This window comes from Palaemon carinicauda, chromosome 1 (assembly GCF_036898095.1).
Source record: "Palaemon carinicauda isolate YSFRI2023 chromosome 1, ASM3689809v2, whole genome shotgun sequence".
Classification (NCBI taxonomy): domain Eukaryota; kingdom Metazoa; phylum Arthropoda; class Malacostraca; order Decapoda; family Palaemonidae; genus Palaemon; species Palaemon carinicauda.
The window spans coordinates 12956513-12975836 of NC_090725.1; the positions used below are offsets into that span (position 1 = coordinate 12956513).

Consider the following 19324-nt stretch of genomic DNA (forward strand, 5'->3'; position numbering starts at 1 on the left):
AAACTTCAAAGGCTCGACAAAAGTTGAGAAGTTGACCTGTAAACAACTTGGAGCGTCTCCTGGCTAGGCGCCAGGGCGAGTCTACCAGAATTGAGAAGTCTACCTGGGCAGAGGCATGAACTCCCAAGCCGAGAACTTCTCTCGTGTCCTATCAGACTCTCGCTCTATAAGTCAGTTTAAAAGAAGGGAAAACAAAGGCTGTATCCCTAAAACTCCTCCTGGTGCAAAAACCAGTCGCCTAGCCAACGTAACGCTCTCTAGGAGAGCGAGAGAGCACTAGCTTAACAACAACGGCTTCGAAGTAGCTAGGCCTAGTGTAAGTTCTGACGTTAGGCGAACGAGGAGCAGCAGTTACAAGATCCGGACGAAGATCCTTAAGAAATCATCATGATTTAATTAAAGTCCATAGGAGGCTAAGCAGCTTAAGGCTCCTCTCCAAATGACAGAGTCCTCAAAGGAATATCAGTAGGAGGGAGAACAGCACTTTCTCATCTACAGGAACCTTGTCCGAGAAAAGCTAGGTTATCTCAGTGAGGGTCTCACTGGTGCATTAGCAGCAGACCAGAAGGCAACGTTATGTAACTGCTTGACAGTCTGTGAACTGTCAAAAACTGAACTGTCAACCACAACAGGTGCGTGAGGACATACAGCACTGGTGCATTAGTAGCAGACCAGAAGGCAACGTCATGTAACTGCTTGACAGTCTGTGAGCTGGCAACAACCATAGCTGTGTGGGGAAGCAAAGCCTCTACTCCTGACTGACTAGTCTGCTGCGGGCGAGTAGCGGTAACCACAGTGGGTTGCGGAGGTAGAAGCACAGCGTCAAAACAAAGCAACTTAACTCCACCCTCCTGTTGTTGTGGTAACTCGCGAACGTCAACAGAGGGTAGCGTGCGTCTGTGAACGTCAACGTGCGGCTGGCAGGGTACACTGCGCATGGGTGATGGAACTCTCACAGGCGGAGTGCGGGAGCAGGTAGCGTCAGTGTCTACTGTACGCACAACCGTGGTTGGTTGTAGGCTAACGGGTGCAGCGTCAACCTTCTCCGCACGATACTCCTGCATAAAAGATGCTAACTGTGTCTGCATAGACTGTAGCAAAGACCACTTAGGGTCTACAGCAGCAGGTGCGGCAACAGACGGTGTTACTGCCTGTTGCGGTACCGCTTTGCCTCTCTTAGGAGGTGTGCAGTCATCGGAAGACTGCAGCGAGTCCGAACTGACCCAGTGGCTACACCTGGGCCGTTGGACTTGCGCGGAAGGGACCGACTTGCGCTTAATAAGCTGCGAGACCTTGGTCCAAGGTTTCTTACGAGAAACCTCTTCCGCAGACGAGAAGTAAATGGGCTCTCTCGTCTTTGTGTGGGTGGGGCGATCTTGGGTAGATACGCCCGAAACCACGGAGGGAAAACGTCTGTTCGTTAATCAAGGCCTGACGAACCCATAAGTCGTTCGACATTACTTCTCCCCTGGGCTTGGGAGCTTGCAAGAGGTCCCGGACTAGGTGAACGACAGGCACGAACAGACGAACCCTCGGACGCAACACTGTAACACTTTGCGTATATCACTTTATCACTTCGATTTTCTGTTTTGCACTTATTTCACTGAAATCAAAACTTTTACTGATTTCTACCTGAAACACGCAATCCTACCCTTCATTAAAAGGTAGTAATTGCGAAAACAGACGTATAATGCAACAGAAAACATATATAAAGATAAAGAATTCAGTGGCTGGGAAAGAGACTAAACACTAGTTCAAATAAACTACGTTTACAATCTCTCACCGCACATAGTCTGGGGACAAGAATAAAACCCTAGAAACGTTTTACCTTCTTCCCCGTACAGCGACTAGGGAGGAGAGTAACACGAGAACAACGTTACCCGCTTGAACGGAACGTTTTTTCTCCTCTCTCTCCCTCCGTCTCTATCTCTCTCTCTCTTTCTCTCTTGATTTCGCACCTGAGAGAAGAGCCCAAATATATATCGTCAAAACATGTTATTTGGCTAAAGGAAAAAACTGAAAGGTTTTCCAAATAAAAAGTTCCTTTAATTTAGAATTTAAACCATTTAAACTAAGAAAGAATGAACGAAACGTCAGAATCGGTTTACTCTTACTGCAAAGTGAAACCGTGATACACTCTCTCTCTATCGTAACGATAGAGCGCATGTTGAACGTCCTGAACGTCAACAACTGCGTAGTCTAAAAAACTAAACGTTAGTTCATCTTTGAAAACAGTACGAGACAATCAAAGAAATTCTTTCATAAAACATTAAATTTAAAAAGTTTTAAATTCTTTAAAGGCTAAATACGATATAACGGGCTCAACGTTGATTAACTTCGGTTCCAAGTTAGGACCGCCTACTATCAGGAAAGGTCGCATATAAACAAAACATAAAAATTTATTTTTTATATGTTTAAAATAAATGGAAAGTTAATCGAAGAGGCCTAATAAAGGCGGAGAGATATAAAATATATAGATCTATAACGTGTTAAGCAAAATTACTAAAAACCTAAACACACTTCCGTCTAAGGGAAGGGTCGGCCATTTAAAAGTGAAAGAGTCCATACTCTCTTTGTCACCATAATTAAATCTATCCAAAACGAGTTCAAGTTTTGAGATGAAGATAAAACCCCTGCATAGCGAAAGCTCAAAACTGGAATAGTGTACTTCACCAAATAGTTGTGAAAACAAATCCAGTTAGTAACAGCGTATTTAGTAGGTCTTGCCAGTGGCACGACAGAGAGAAAATTGGTTCTGTGTTGACATGGAGTACTTGAGTACCTGCTCGACAGATGGCGCAGTTGATGTACACCCCCACCTGTATAGCGATCGCTGGCGTATTTTGTCCTTAGGTTTTTCTGTCGGGCAGCAGAGCTGACAGCTATATGATCACCGGCTAAGTTTAATATTGAAAAAATTTTATTTTTATTAGTAAAATAAATTTTTGAATATACTTACCCGATAATCATGTAGCTGTCAACTCCGTTGCCCGACAGAATTCTATGGAGGGATACGCCAGCTATCACAATACTAGAAGGGGGTGTACTTACCAGCGCCACCTGTGGCCAGGTACTCAAGTACTTCTTGTTGACACCTCCTCAATTATTCCTCGGTCCACTGGTTCTCTCTGGGGAGGAAGGGAGGGTCGATTAAATCATGATTATCGGGTAAGTATATTCAAAAATTTATTTTACTAATAAAAATAACATTTTTCAATATTAAACTTACCCGATAATCATGTAGCTGAAAACCAGTGTACAAGATTAAAGGATAGCTAAGTATCCCATATTTCATATAACAGTTATCTCAAATAACAATGAAATAATAAGTACCTGGTAAGGAAGTCGAATTGAACCGTTACTCTGCCTCTTTTTTAAGTTCGTCTTCCTTACTGAGCGCAGCGTTCCTCTTGGAGGCTGAATCAACCCAAAGGTGCCAAAGTATATGGGGTTGCAACCCCTACTAAAGGACCTCTACAAAACCTCTAACCCAGGCGCTTCTCAAGAATGAATAGACCACCCGCCAAATCAAAAGGATGCGGAAGGCTTCTTAGCCTACCGTAACAACCATAAAAACAACAATAAAAGCATTCAAGAGAAAGGTTAAAAAAGGTTATGGGATTAAGGGAATGTAGTGGCTGAGCCCTCACCTACTACTGCACTCGCTGCTACGAATGGTCCCAGGGTGTAGCAGTTCTCGTAAAGAGACTGGACATCTTTCAGATAAAATGATGCAAACACTGACTTGCTCCTCCAATAGGTTGCATCCATTATGCTCTGCAGAGAACGGTTTTTATTAAAGGCCATCGAAGTAGCTACGGCTCTTACTTCGTGGGTCCTTACCTTCAGCAATGCAAGGTCTTCCTCCTTTAAGTGAGAGTGGGCTTCTCTAATCAGAAGCCTTATATAATATGAAACCCCATTCTTGGACATGGGCCTCAAAGGTTTCTTGATGGCACACCATAAGGCTTCTGACTGTCCTCGAAGAGGTTTAGACCTCTTAAGATAAAATTTGAGAGCTCTGACAGGGCAAAGAACTCTCTCTAGTTCGTTACCTACCATGTTGGAGAGGCTAGGTATTTCAAACGATCTAGGCCAAGGACGTGAAGGAAGTTCGTTCTTTGCTAGGAATCCAAGCTGAAAAGAACATGTTGCAGATTCGGTCGTGAAACCAATGTTCTTGCTGAAGGCATGAACCTCACTGACTCTCTTAGCTGTTGCAAGGCAGACGAGAAAGAGAGTCTTGAGGGTAAGGTCCTTGAAGGAAGCTGACTGGAGAGGTTCGAACCTAGGAGACATAAGGAACCTTAAGACTACGTCTAGGTTCCAGCCTGGAGTGGATAGACGACGCTCTTTAGACGTCTCAAAAGACTTAAGAATGTCTTGAAGGTCCTTGTTGGAAGAAAGGTCCAAACCTCTGTGGCGGAGAACTGAAGCCAACATACTCCTATATCCTTTAATCGTAGGGGCTGAAAGGGATCTCTCATTCCTAAGATGTAGAAGGAAGTCAGCTATTTGGGTCACAGAGGTATTGGTAGAGGATATTGAATTGGCTCTACACCAGCTTCGGAAGACCTCCCACTTAGACTGGTAGACTCTACGAGTGGAAACCCTTCTCGCTCTGGCAATCGCACTGGCTGCCTCCTTCGAAAAGCCTCTAGCTCTAGCGAATCTTTCGACAGTCTGAAGGCAGTCAGCCGAAGAGCGTGGAGGTTTGGGTGCAACCTGTCTACGTGAGGTTGACGTAGAAGGTCCACTCTTAGAGGTAGAGTCCTGGGGATGTCGACTAGCCATTGAAGTACCTCTGTGAACCATTCTCTTGCAGGCCAAAGGGGAGCAACCAGCGTCAGCCGTGTCCCTTCGTGCGAGAGGAATTTCTGCAGAACTTTGTTTATTATCTTGAACGGTGGGAATGCGTACAGGTCGAGATGGGACCAGTTCAGTAGAAAAGCATCCACATGAACTGCTGCAGGGTCTGGAACAGGGGTACAGTACAGCGGAAGTCTCTTGGATATGGAGGTGGCAAACAGATCTATGGTAGGCTGACCCCACAAGGTCCAAAGTCTGTTGCACACACTCTTGTGGAGGGTCCATTCCGTGGGAATGACCTGATTCCTTCTGCTTAGGCGATCTGCTGAGACGTTCATATCGCCCTGAATGAACCTCGTGACCAGAGTGAGGTTTAGACCTCTTGACCAAATGAGGAGGTCCCTTGCGATCTCGTATAGGCTCCTCGAATGGGTCCCTCCTTGCTTGGAGATGTAAGCCAAGGCTGTGGTATTGTCTGAGTTCACCTCCACCACTTTGCCTAGCAGGAGGGACTTGAAGTTCAACAGGGCTAAATGAACTGCTAGTAGCTCCTTGCAGTTGATGTGGAGTAATCCCTGTTCTTCGTTCCACGTTCCCGAGCATTCCCGTCCGTTCAAGGTCGCACCCCAGCCCGAGTCCGATGCATCTGAGAAGAGATGAAGATTGGGGGTCTGAATAGCCAACGATAGACCCTCCCTGAGAAGGAGGTTGTGCTTCCACCACAGGAGAGTGGTCTTCATCTCTTGGGTGATTGGGATAGAGACTGCTTCGAGAGTCGAACCCTTGTCCCAATGAGCTGCAAGATGGAATTGAAGAGGGCGGAGGTGGAGTCTCCCTGGCTCGACGAACAGGGCCAGTGATGAAAGGGTCCCTGTGAGACTCATCCACTGTCTCACCGAGCAACTGCTCCTCTTCAGCATGCTCATGATGCACTCTAGGGCTTGGCTTATCCTGGGGGCCGAAGGAAAAGCCCGAAAATCCTGACTCCGAATCTCCATTCCCAGGTACACAATGGATTGGGAGGGAATGAGTTGAGACTTTTCTATGTTGACTAATAGACCCAGTTCTCTGATTAAGTCTAAAGTCCAATTGAGATTCTCCAGACAGCGACGACTCGTGGAGGCTCTCAACAGCCAGTCGTCCAAGTAGAGGGAGGCTCTGATGTCCGATAAGTGTAGGAATTTTGCTATATTCCTCATCAGATGAGTAAAGACCATAGGAGCTGTGCTTAGGCCAAAACACAGGGCTTGGAATTGGTAGACAACCTTTCCGAAAACGAATCTCAGGAAAGGTTGGGAGTCTGGATGAATAGGAACGTGAAAGTAGGCATCTTTCAAGTCCAACGAGACCATCCAGTCCTCCTGCCTGACCGCTGCTAAGACCGACTTCGTCGTCTCCATCGTGAACGTCTGCTTGGTGACATACGCGTTGAGCGCGCTGACGTCCAGCACCGGTCTCCAACCTCCTGTCTTCTTGGCCACAAGAAAGAGACGGTTGTAGAAGCCCGGGGATTGATGGTCCCGGACTATAACCACTGCCTTCTTCTGCACAAGTAGCGACACCTCCTGGTGCAATGCTAGCCTCTTGTCCTCTTCTTTGTAGTTGGGAGAGAGGTTGATGGGTGATGTGGTCAGAGGTGGTTTGAGGCAGAATGGAATCCTGTAACCGTTCCTCAGCCAACTGACAGACTGGGCGTCTGCACCTCTCTTCTCCCAGGCTCGCCAGAAGATCTTGAGCCTGGCTCCTACTGCTGTCTGGAGATGCGGAGGGTCAGTGTTTACCTTTAGATGTCCTGGAGCCTTTCCTGGACTTGCTCCTGAAAGAGTCTGGACGGGAGCTTCCTCGGCTGGGGGCTCTACCACGAAAGGGCGGTATGAACCTCGTCGCAGGGGTATCAGCCACTGGTGAGCGATAAGTCTTGGGGACTGAGGTAGTAACCTTAGACTTACGAGCCGATGAGGCTACAAGATCGTGTGTGTCCTTTTGTATCAGGGCAGCAGACAAGTCCTTAACCAGCTCTTCAGGGAAGAGGAACTTCGAGAGCGGAGCAAAAAGGAGTTGTGACCTTTGGCAAGGTGTAATGCTGGAGGAAAGGAAGGTACACAGCTGTTCCCTTTTCTTCAAAACCCCTGATACAAACATCGACGCAAGCTCACCAGATCCATCCCTAATGGCCTTATCCATGCAGGACATTAATAGCATGGCAGAATCCTTGTCCGCAGGAGAGGTCTTCTTGCTGAGGGCCCCCAGGCACCAGTCAAGAAAGTTGAACATCTCAAATGCTCTAAACAGTCCTTTCAGTAAGTGATCAAGGTCTGAGAAGGTCCAGCAAACCTTAGAGCGCCTCATTGCAGTTCTCCGAGGCGAGTCCACCAGACTTGAGAAGTCAGCCTGGGCAGAGGCAGGTACTCCCAAGCCTGGTGCTTCTCCTGTGGCATACCAAACGCTCGCTTTCGAAGTGAGCTTGGTCGGCGGGAACATGAAAGAAGTCTTGCCTAGGTGTTGCTTAGACTGCAGCCACTCCCCTAAGATCCTTAATGCTCTCTTAGAGGACCTTGCTAGGACTAGCTTAGTATAGGAGGACTTAGCTTGTTGTAAGCCCAGCGAAAACTCAGATGGCGGAGAGCGGGGAATAGCAGAGACAAAGTGGTCTGGGTAAACCTCCCTAAGCAGAACCAAGACCTTACGAAAGTCAATAGACTGTGGAGAAGGCTTGGATTCATCCAAGTCTGATGAGGGATCCAGGTGTGCCTCCTCATCATCAGACGCCTCATCACCAGAGTGTAGCGAAGGTATCGGACAAGAATGCTGAACAGCAGAGTCAGAACGAGTAGGAACAATAGTAGTGGTTTCCTCTTCAAGTAACTGTTGAGGGAGAACCTGAGGCTCAGACTGCAAAGGCTGAATAGCAGACGAAGCAGAAGGAAGGCGCATGGGTGGAGGAGGCTGACTCCTAGCATGAGCGGTTGAACCCAAGGATTGCGCTTGCTGAGCGGTTGGTGGAAGCGGAGTAGCAAGTTCCTGTTCCTGTGGTGTGAGCGGAGCGTAATGAGGTTGAGGCTGCGCAGAACAAGGTAAATGTCTCGCAAGCTGAGGCTCCTGAGGCACAAGGCCAAGGTGTAGTGGAGCTTGCCTTGTGGATGGTTGAGCTCGCTGCAGCGAGAGCTGAGGAGACTGACTCATGGACGGGAGAGGTTGTTGTACCTCAGCCAAGAGTTGCACCACTGGTGGAGCAGCAAAGGGAGGCGGAGGAAGAGAGGTATAATCCTTCTGATCCCATAGCAAAGGTTGCCTTAAAGAAGGCGGAGGCTGAACACCACTGGGAACAGCAAACTCAGACCGTGGCTCAACATCGTACGCCTGGCAGGTGGTACTGCGATCAGGCGGAGCAAGCGCAGGCGGAGCGAGCGCAGGCGGAGGGAGTGTAGGCGGAGGCGGAGGAGCAACACTCTCAGCCCGACACTCACGCATCAAGTCCGAAAGCTGTGCTTGCATGGACTGTAGTAGAGTCCACTTAGGGTCGACAGTCGAGCTCTGTTGTGGCAGAACCTTACTCCTCTTGGGCGGAGTGCAGTCGACAGATGACTGCGGCGAGTCAGAGCTGAGCCAATGACTGCAACCTGGCTGAGCACTCGCGGACTGGACTCTGCGTTTAAGTGGTCTCGAGACCTGAGACCAACGTTTCTTCCCTGACAGATGATCAGCGGACGAGAAAAAGACGGGCTCAATCGTCTGCGGGTGGGAGTGACGGTCTTTGGAAGACACGCCCGCAACCACCGAGGAAACTTCTGTGCGCCTAACAAGGCCTGCCGAACCCTTATGCCCTTCGACATTGCTTCTCCCCTGGGCATGGGAGCTTGCAAGAGGTCCCGGACTGGGAGGACGACTGGCTCGCACAGAAGAATCCTCACGCACCACACTGGCACTGACACTAGCACTTGGCACTGCACTGACACTAGCACTCGTCACAGCACTGGCACTAACTCCACCCACTGCACTCTTGACCTTAAGTTCCTTAACTTCGGCCATCAGAGACTTATGGTCACTTACCACTGACTCTACTTTATCGCCTAAGGCCTGAATAGCACGCAAAACAACAGACATATCAGGCGGAGGGCAAACAGTAGGTTCGGGGGTAGCCACTACAGGGGTAGGAAAAGGTAGGGGATCATGAGGTGAGGAAAACATTGAAGAGTGAGAAGAACTCCTCCTAACTCTACCTCTCTCTAACTTAGATGAATATTTTAAAAGACGGACAAATTCCAGTTCCGAAAGTCCGGCGCATTCCTCACATCGATTTTCTAACTGACAGGGCCTGTCCCTACAGTCAGAACAAGCGGTGTGAGGATCTACCGAGGCCTTCGGAATACGTCTATTGCAAGACCTACATCGTCTATGGGAGGGGGCTTGCGAAATGTCAGACATCTTGAATCCAAAGAGTTAGCCAAAGGGGTTCCAAAATCAAGCAAAAGATCGTTAACCGTTAATCAGGACTATATAAAAGATATCTAGCTAATATAAGAAGGTTTCCAGTAATGCGACAGCCGAAATCTGAGAGAATACTTCACCAATTAGCCGTGAACAAACTCGAAGATCATAAGCGTATCCCAGAACGTCTTGCCGGAAGCACGACAGAGGAATAATTGAGGAGGTGTCAACAAGAAGTACTTGAGTACCTGGCCACAGGTGGCGCTGGTAAGTACACCCCCTTCTAGTATTGTGATAGCTGGCGTATCCCTCCATAGAATTCTGTCGGGCAACGGAGTTGACAGCTACATGATTATCGGGTAAGTTTAATATTGAAAAACAACAATAAAAAACATTTCAAGAGAAAGATTAAAAAAGGTTATGGAATTAGGTAAATGTAGTGGTTGAGCCCTCACCCACTACTGCACTCGCTGCTACGAATGGTCCCAGGGTGTAGCAGTTCTCGTAAAGAGACTGGACATCTTTAAGATAAAAAGACGCGAACACTGACTTGCTTCTCCAATAGGTTGCGTCCATTATACTCTGCAGAGATCTATTTTGTTTAAAAGCCACTGAAGTAGCGACAGCTCTAACTTCATGTGTCTTTACCTTCAGCAAAGCATGGTCTTCTTCATTCAGATGGGAATGAGCTTCTCGTATCAACAGTCTGATATAATAGGAAACTGCATTCTTTGACATAGGCAAAGAAGGTTTCTTAATAGAACACCATAAAGCTTCTGACTGTCCTCGTAAAGATTTAGTTCGTCTTAAATAGAACTTAAGAGCTCTAACAGGGCATAAGACTCTTTCTAGTTCATTTCCAACCATATTTGAAAGGCTTGGAATATCGAACGATTTCGGCCAAGGGCGAGAAGGTAGCTCGTTTTTGGCTAGAAAACCAAGCTGTAAAGAACATGTAGCCGTTTCAGATGAAAATCCGATGTTCCTGCTGAAGGCGTGAATCTCACTGACTCTTTTAGCTGTGGCTAAGCAAACCAGGAAAAGAGTCTTTAAAGTGAGATCTTTAAAGGCGGCTGATTGTAGTGGCTCGAACCTTTCTGACATCAGGAATCTTAGTACCACGTCTAAATTCCATCCAGGTGTAGCCAAACGACGCTCCTTCGTGGTCTCAAAAGACTTAAGGAGGTCCTGTAGATCTTTGTTGTTGGAAAGATCTTCTGTAACGGAAGACTGTTGCCAACATGCTTCTGTAACCTTTGATAGTGGGAGCTGAAAGAGATCTTTCTTTCCTCAGGTATAATAGGAAGTCAGCTATTTGGGTTACAGAGGTACTGGTCGAGGATACTGATACCGACTTGCACCAGTTTCGGAAGACTTCCCACTTCGACTGGTAGACTCTAAGAGTGGATGTCCTCCTTGCTCTAGCAATCGCCCTGGCTGCCTCCTTCGAAAAGCCTCTAGCTCTAGAGAGTCTTTCGATAGTCTGAAGGCAGTCAGACGAAGAGCGTGGAGGCCTGGGTGTACCTTCTTTACGTGTGGCTGACGTAGAAGGTCCACTCTTAGAGGAAGAGTTCTGGGAACGTCCACCAGCCATTGAAGTACCTCGGTGAACCATTCTCTCGCGGGCCAGAGGGGAGCAACTAACTTCAACCTTGTCCCTTCGTGAGAGGCGAACTTCTGCAGTACCTTGTTGACAATCTTGAACGGGGGGGAATGCCTAAAGGTCTAGATGGGACCAATCCAGTAGAAAGGCATCTATATGAACTGCTGCTGGGTCCGGGATTGGTGAGCAAAATATTGGGAGCCTCTTGGTCATCGAGGTTGCGAAGAGATCTATGGTAGGTTGGCCCCATGTGGCCCATAGTCTCTTGCACACATCCTTGTGTAGGGTCCATTCTGTTGGGATGATTTGACCCTTCCGACTGAGGCAATCCGCCATGACATTCATATTGCCTTGGATGAACCTCGTTACTAGAAAAAGGTTTAGATCTCTTGACCAGGTGAGGAGGTCCCTTGCGATCTCGTACAACGTCATAGAATGGGTCTCTCCTTGCTTGGAGATGTACGCCAAGGCCGTGGTGTTGTCCGAGTTCACCTCCACCACTTTGCCTTGAAGGAGGGACTTGAAGCTTTTCAAGGCCAGATGAACTGCCAGTAGCTCCTTGCAGTTGATATGTAACGTTCTTTGAATCGAGTTCCACGTTCCCGAGCATTCCCGACCGTCCAATGTCGCACCCCAGCCCGTGTCCGATGCGTCCGAGAAGAGAACGTGGTTGGGGGTCTGAACTGCCAGGGGCAGACCCTCTCTGAGGTTGATACTGTCCTTCCACCAAGTCAGTGATGACTTCATCTTCTCGGAAATGGGGATCGAGACCGCTTCTAGCGTCTTGTCCTTTTTCCAGTAAACAGCTAGGTGAAATTGAAGGGGACGGAGATGTAGTCTCCCTAACGAAACGAACTGTTCCAGGGATGATAGCGTCCCTATCAGACTCATCCACTGTCTGACTGAACATTGTTTCTTCTTTAGCATGTTCTGGATGCATACCTGGGCTTGACTTGTTCTGGGGGCCGACGGAAAAGCCCGAAAAGCTTGACTGTGAATCTCCATCCCTAAATACACTACAGTTTGGGATGGGACCAGTTGGGACTTTTCCATATTGACCAGGAGACCCAATTCCTTGATCAGATCTAGAGTCCACTTAAGATTCTCCAGACAGCGACGACTGGAAGAAGCTCTTAGAAGCCAGTCGTCCAAATAGAGGGAGGCTCTGATATCCGCTAAATGCAGGAATTTGGCAATATTCCTCATCAGCCTCGTAAACACAAGAGGAGCCGTGCTTAGGCCAAAGCACAGGGCTTGAAATTGGTAGACAACCTTTTCGTAAACGAATCTCAGAAAAGGTTGGGATTCTGGGTGGATGGGGACGTGAAAGTATGCGTCCCTTAGGTCTAAAGAGACCATCCAGTCTTCCTTCCTGACCGCTGCTAGAACCGACTTTGTGGTCTCCATGGCGAACGTCTGCTTTGTGACAAAGACATTCAGCGCACTGACGTCTAGCACCGGCCTCCACCCTCCTGTCTTCTTTACCACTAAGAAGAGACGGTTGTAGAAGCCCGGGGATTGATGGTCCCGGACTTTGACTACCGCTCCCTTTTCCAGCAAGAGAGACACCTCCTGCTTCAAAGCTAGCCTCTTGTCTTCCTCTTTGTACCTGGGAGAGAGATCGATGGGAGACGTTGCTAGAGGGGGTTTGCGGACAAACGGGATCTTGTACCCTTCTCTGAGCAACTTCACAGATTGTGCATCTACGCCCCTTTTCTCCCAGAAGTTCTTGAGTCTGGCTCCCACTGCTGTCTGAAGAAGGTGGCAGTCAGACTCTGCCTTTAAAGGACTTGGTACCTTTCTTCTTCCCACGTCTCCCTTCGGCACGAGCACCTCCTCTGCTGGAGGCTCTGCCACGAAAGGGCGGAATGAATCTGGACGCTGGAGTGTCCATCCTGGGTCTAGACACGGTAGGCAAAGGGGTGGCTTTGCGGGCAGAGGACGCAACCAGGTCATGGGTGTCTTTCTGAATCAAGGAGGCAGCAATCTCCTTTATCAATTCCTCTGGGAAGAGACACTTTGAGAGAGGAGCAAAAAGAAGTTCCGATCTCTGACACGGTGTTACTCCAGCTGACAGGAAAGAGCAAAGGTTTTCCCGTTTCTTGAGGACCCCGGATACGAACGAAGCCGCAAGCTCACTGGATCCGTCACGTATGGCCTTGTCCATGCAGGACATAATGAGCAAGGAAGCTTCCTTGTCAGAAGGGGAGATCTTCCTGCTCAAAGCTCCCAGACACCAGTCCAAAAAGTTAAAAACCTCGAAGGCTCTAAACACTCCTTTCAACAGATGGTCTAAGTCTGAAGGAGACAAACATATCTTAGAGCGTCTCATGGCTAGCCTGCGGGGAGAGTCTACTAGACTTGAGAAGTCGCCCTGGGCAGAGGCAGGAACTCCCAAGCCGAGAACTTCTCCCGTGGCATACCAGACGCTCGATCTGGACGAGAGTCTCGCAGGGGGAAACGTAAATGCTGTCTTCCCAAGGTTCTTTTTGGACTGCATCCAATCTCCTAACACTCGTAAAGCTCTCTTGGACAAGCGGGCGAGGACGAGTTTCGTAAAGGCAGGCGCGGATGACTGCGTGCCTAAAGCAAACTCTGACGGAGGAGAGCGTGGGGCCGCAGATACAAACTGATCAGGATACATCTCCTTGAACAGTGCAAGAACTTTCCTAAAGTCCAAGGAGGATTGCGTGGTCTTGGGTTCGTCGATGTCCGTATGTGGGTCGTCAATGTGTGCAGCGTCGTCATCATCAGAGAGTCCATCATCTGAAAACTGAGGAGGAAGCGGCAAAGGAGTAGGAATCGGCTGGTCAGCTGAGTCCGGCAGCACGGGTGCACGCGTGACTGAACCGGACGCAACGTCATGGAACTGTTGCCCAGTCTGTGAACTGGCAACAACCATAGCAGCGTGGGGACGCAAAGCGTCTACTCCAGACTGTCTAGTCTGCTGTGGGCGAGTAGAGGTAACCACACTGGGTTGCGGAGGTTGACGCACCGCGTCAAAACAAAACAACTTAGGCTGTTGTTGTAACTCGCGAACGTCAACGGAAGGTTCCGTGCGTCGCTGAACGTCAACATGCGGCTGGCAGGGTACACTGGAACGCATGGGTGGCGGGACTCTCACAGCTGGAGTGCGGGAGAAGGTAGCCTCAGCGTCCACTGGACGCACAACCGTGGGTGGTTGTAGGCTAGAGGTTGGTGCAGCGTCAACCTTCTCCGCACGAAAGTCCTGCATCAATGACGTTAACTGTGACTGCATGGTCTGCAGCAAAGACCACTTAGGGTCTACAGGAGCAGGTGCGGCAACAGACGGTGTTAATGCCTGATGCGGTACCGCTTTGCCTCTCTTAGGAGGTGAGCAGTCGTCGGAACACTGCAGCGAGTCCGAACTGACCCAGTGGCTACAACTGGGCCGTTGGACTTGCGCGGAAGGGACCGACTTGCGCTTAAGAGGCCGCGAGACCTTGGTCCATGGTTTCTTTCGAGAAACCTCTTCCGCAGACGAGGAATAAATGGGCTCTCTCGTCTTCGTGTGGGTGGGGCGATCTTGGTTAGATACGCCCGAAACCACGGAGGGAACGTCTGTTCGCTGATTAAAGCCTCTCGAACCCTTTGGTCGTACGACATTGCTTCTCCCCTGGGCTTGGGAGCTTGCAAGAGGTCCCGGACTGGGAGGACGACAGGCACGAACAGACGAACCCTCAAGCGCAACACTATCCACAACACTACCACTCACTTTCTCACTACCCACTGCACTCTTGCACTTCAACTCCTTGACGTCTGCCATGAGTTGGTTACGGTCACTAGCCAAGGACTCGACTCTCTCATCCAGAGCCTGGATGGCACGCATCATATCTGCCATCGAAGGTTGTTGAGTGCTAGAAGGGGGATCAGGTGCAACCACTACAGGGGAAGGAATAGGTTGTAGGGCATGAGGAGAGGAAAATTCAACGGAGCGAGATGAACTTCTCCTGACTCTATCTCTCTCTAGCCTACGTGTATATTTCTGGAATTCGATAAAATCGAATTCCGAAAGCCCAACGCATTCCTCACATCGATCTTCCAATTGACAGGTCTTATCCCGACAATTGGAACAAACGGTGTGAGGATCGATAGAGGCCTTCGGAAGACGCCTTGAACAGTCCCTAGCATTACACTTCCTGAACTTAGGGACTTGAGAAGGGTCAGCCATTTTGAAATAGTCAAAGGGGAATTCAAAATCTATCCAAAGTCGTCAACAAATAATCCGATATCAACAAAAGAATGCAAGGATGTATTGAAGATAACGTCTGCAAAGCGAAAGCTCAAAACTAGAAATGTGTACTTCACCAAAATATGTGAAAACCAATCCAGTAAGCAACAGCGAATTTAGTAGGTCTTGCCGGTGGCACGACAGAGAGAAAATTGAGTTCTGTGTTTACATTGAGTACTGAGTACCTGCACGACAGATGGCGCTGTTGAAGTACGGGGTGTACTTCAACAGCGCCATCTGTCGTGCATAGCGATCGCTGGCGGATTTTGAGCGTAGAGTTTTTCTGTCGGGCAGCAGAGCTGCAGCTTATATAATCACCGGCTAAGTTTAATATTGAAAACTGCTATGTACAAACGAACGAACGAGACCAACTACAACTGACCCGTAGAATGTCAACAAATAAATGACAAATATACCGTTAGTATAGGATATAGATAATTAACGTATTTATTATACATCCAAGAAGGTAATGTATAGAGAAGAAAAGGCGTTTAACCATTATATACTGTTTCCCAGTATGTTTTCCCTACTTGAAAACCCGAGTTCCCACTGGGGGTCCCCCATTATCGGCGGATAGATATATATGGTTTCATTGTAGTGTATTACAGGGCAATGTAACCTAGGAAAACAACTACTTTTTCTTATAGAAAAAATTACGCTCTCTTCGAAAATGACACTCGTTCCCGTCGCAAATTAATAGTTTCAGAAATATATATCCATCTATATCCTCCAATAATGGGGGACCCCCAGTGGGAACTCGGGGTTTTGGGTGGGGAAAACATACTGGGGAATCGATATATAAACGTAAAACAAACCTTTTCTTCTCTATACAGTACCTTCTTGAAATTATAATAACCGGAGGGAAATACAAAACAGTATATCTGGATAAACTTTGGAGGCGCCGTTACAAAGACTGTGTCATGAAAAAATACAGTAACCAGTGCTGCCAACGTCCGATGCAGATCAAATGTTATTTTGTGACCTGTCATACTACTAGGCTAGGTTAGGTGGGTTTGTTAGGTTCTGTGCCCTTTTTGTACTTTTTATGTATTGAGTAAAACTTATATGGAGAAATTATTTAAAATACATATGGAAATATCTATCATTACTATCTTTAGTAATGTCAGCGTGCCGTTGGTAACTCTGTGTACCATACGTCAACGTTGGTAACACTGTGTATTATTGGTAACGTTGCTAATGTTATCGTTCGTTTGTAAGAGAAGTGACACCGTGCAACTCAAAGTTATCCGAATTAGTTGATCTGTTTGTTTCCGATTGAAATGAACATCATATTCGGTTAATTCACGTTATTTACTATAGGAAAACAATTATATATCGTTTCCCCAGTATGTTTTCCCCACCCAAAACCCCGAGTTCCCACTGGGGGCCCCCATTATCGTAGGATATAGATGTATATAAATTTCTGAAACTATTCATTTGCGACGGAAACGAGTGTCATTTTTGAAGAGAGTAATTTTTTTCTATAAGAAACAGTAGTTTTTTTCCTAGGTTACATTGCCCTGTAATTCACTACAAAAATATCATATATATATTTCTGAAACTATCCATTTCCAACAGGCACGAGTGTCATTTTAAAAAAGAATGGACCTTTATCTATAGAAAAAAAAGTAATAAACTACAATAATACCATTTTACCCCTATCCATATATCTATATACAATACAAACCAAGTGTATAGTCAACCTCATTAAAAGAAACAGGGGTGTATGTATGATAGCAGCCACCTTCATGTATATAATGTCTAACTTAGAATACGGCAGTGTAAGGGGGTCGCAGGGGGGGCGTTAGCGTCCCCACCCCCCCCCGTTATGTAAGGCCCCAGCTTGTAGGTTAGGTTAGGGGGAAAAGTTTAGGGCAATTGGTGTCCATTTTTAATCGACACAGACGGAATTGGCCGCTGATATACAAAGGCTCCAAAAAAAAAAAATATGATTGGCCTATTAGGAATGCAATGGTAGGGATAGGCTATCGGAGGACGGTAGTCCTAATCTAAGCTATCTAAGGTAAGATATTGGCCTTAGGGGGTGTTTACAATAATCCATAAGGTAAGAGTAAGCTATGCATGCTGTTCTTGCTCCGTAACCCATGGGTGACGTCTCTATCACAAACGTTAACAGATAAGCCAAGATAAAAAACTAGATGGATCCATGACAAAATGTCACCTGTCACTCTTTTAGGATGACTGTTCAGGTTAAGACAGACTAGTTGAAACATCACGGCCTTTTACATTGAACTGGTCAAACTGGGCGAGCAAGATGGACCTGATGTAAACAACAAGCTACTGACTAAATGGTACACTGAAGCTTTTGCAACTCACCGACGCCGAACTCTCCTATGACCAAGACCTTAAACTGCAACTCCCTTGGCACTGTGCTGTGATCCACTGGGGCTACAGCAGTCATATTGTTGATGAACTTCGTTACAAGATGCCTGAATAACAACAACACCCGCGCATCACTACACTTCTTTCCAGGAACTCAAGTCATGTGATCCACTACGTTGTCGTCGTCGGTATAATTCTCAATGATAAATATGTCTTAGATTATTATGTATAAATATGATGTTGTTAAAAAATATAAATTAAATCATTAATTATATCCCTTAACCGATATATGTGACTTAATTATCGTGTAAGAATGACTATTAAAATAAGCGTACAAAGTCAACGTCAAGGATTTAATGGTTTCGGACAAGACTTTGTTTACCCTAAAAGTGTTTTTGCGCATGCGTCACAGATGTCTTGTCCGTTTGAGTGGTTTCGTTCTAGATTTTCCACAACATCAAACCAACTTTTACAAATGACTATTCTTGGTAAGAGCTATAAAACTATATGCTATCGATGCATAAATTGCAGTTTGCACTGTTTGTGGGTCTCCAAAAATCAAATATACTGTTCAATAAATAACGATGACCTGTGTTCGGACACTGCATTGGAATGTGTCAAAGATAAGTATCATTGTGAAAAGGTGAGTTTCTAATTAATTAAAAAATGATAGTGATTACATTGTGTAACAAATATGAATTATTTTTCGTAACTGTCTATTTATAGAATTGCCATAGCCTACAAGAGCTGTGAATTTTTTTTTCAATTAACAGAAGCGTAACAAATTATTCATATTTACATTATTAGGTTATACTTGCACTTTCACAATACACCTATCAATGAAAAAATGGCATATATTACGCAATCGTTTAAAAAAATCACATATCAAAGCAAAAGATTAGGAGCACCATTACACAACTTGATAAACAAACGGAGTAAATAATTGAATAGCTGGAAACGTTGGTCTAACCATCTTACTGTATTAATTTGGGAGAGCAAATGAACAATCAGGTATCCCGGGATTGTTGACAGAAATGAGGGGATGAAGAATGAAACGTTTGGAAGACACCAAGATGAGTCATCAGTAGCCTTAACACGAGAGGAATTGAAGATCAGTCTAGCCAGGGACCCAGGACTAGCCTATACAGTGGGGTTCCTATAGCCCCCCCCCCTCCCCTTTTTCCGAAAATTTACTTTTGTATCTTGTAAGTAAGAAAAGAATAAATTATGTTGATTATAAAATTTTAGTAATCCACTTTTCATATAACCACCGTTCAAAAGCAATTACTCGAGTAGAAGGTTTTAGTTAACATGCATGTTAATATGTCGTTTAAGTTAGCACCTAAAATTTGAATTATTTACACTTACATGAACTGAAATGTAGTAACTTGTCTTTGAGAGGTGGCGTTTCGTATTTGGGCAGTTCCACGCCAGTATCCAAGAAAAGAATATTTGCTTTGAGTGTTACTTGGGAGGAAAATAAATGTGTTTATACATCATTCATTAGGTAGCAGAGTGAGCTAAAGATTAGTATGTTGATAATATATTTGCGTTATTGTGTATATATTTTAAACTGATTTATTCAGAATTTATTTGACAAGAATTTTCTTTCGATAAAACTATTTCACAACTTTGCAAATGTATTCTACTGTAGGGCCTACTTTGAAATTAAGCAATTTAATTGTTAACCCTTTAGTTGATTCAAAACGTGATTATAAGTTTGTACTTTGGTTTAACGATAAAAATCGGGTGCTATTGAATATCACGTGGAATGTGAAATACTTTCACTACATTTCTACAGATTTAAACCATGCTATATATGATATATGTGATACAAGGCATAAACGAATAAAAAATTATACGGCATGATGTCTCAGTTTCCTTTTTTA

At 46.2% G+C, this 19324-nt stretch overlaps 1 protein-coding gene across 1 annotated transcript in view; it reads right to left on the bottom strand.

Moving 5' to 3' along the window:
• Window positions 1–17684, bottom strand: part of LOC137647043 (ras-related protein Rab-32B-like) — a 65128-nt gene extending 47444 nt beyond the window's left edge. Inside the window, exon 1 of the mRNA XM_068380184.1 lies at window positions 17430–17684. Coding sequence (XP_068236285.1) covers window positions 17430–17514 — 85 coding nt within the window. The 5' untranslated portion in view covers window positions 17515–17684. The remainder of the gene's footprint in view (window positions 1–17429) is intronic.
• Window positions 17685–19324: the final 1640 nt, after the last annotated feature.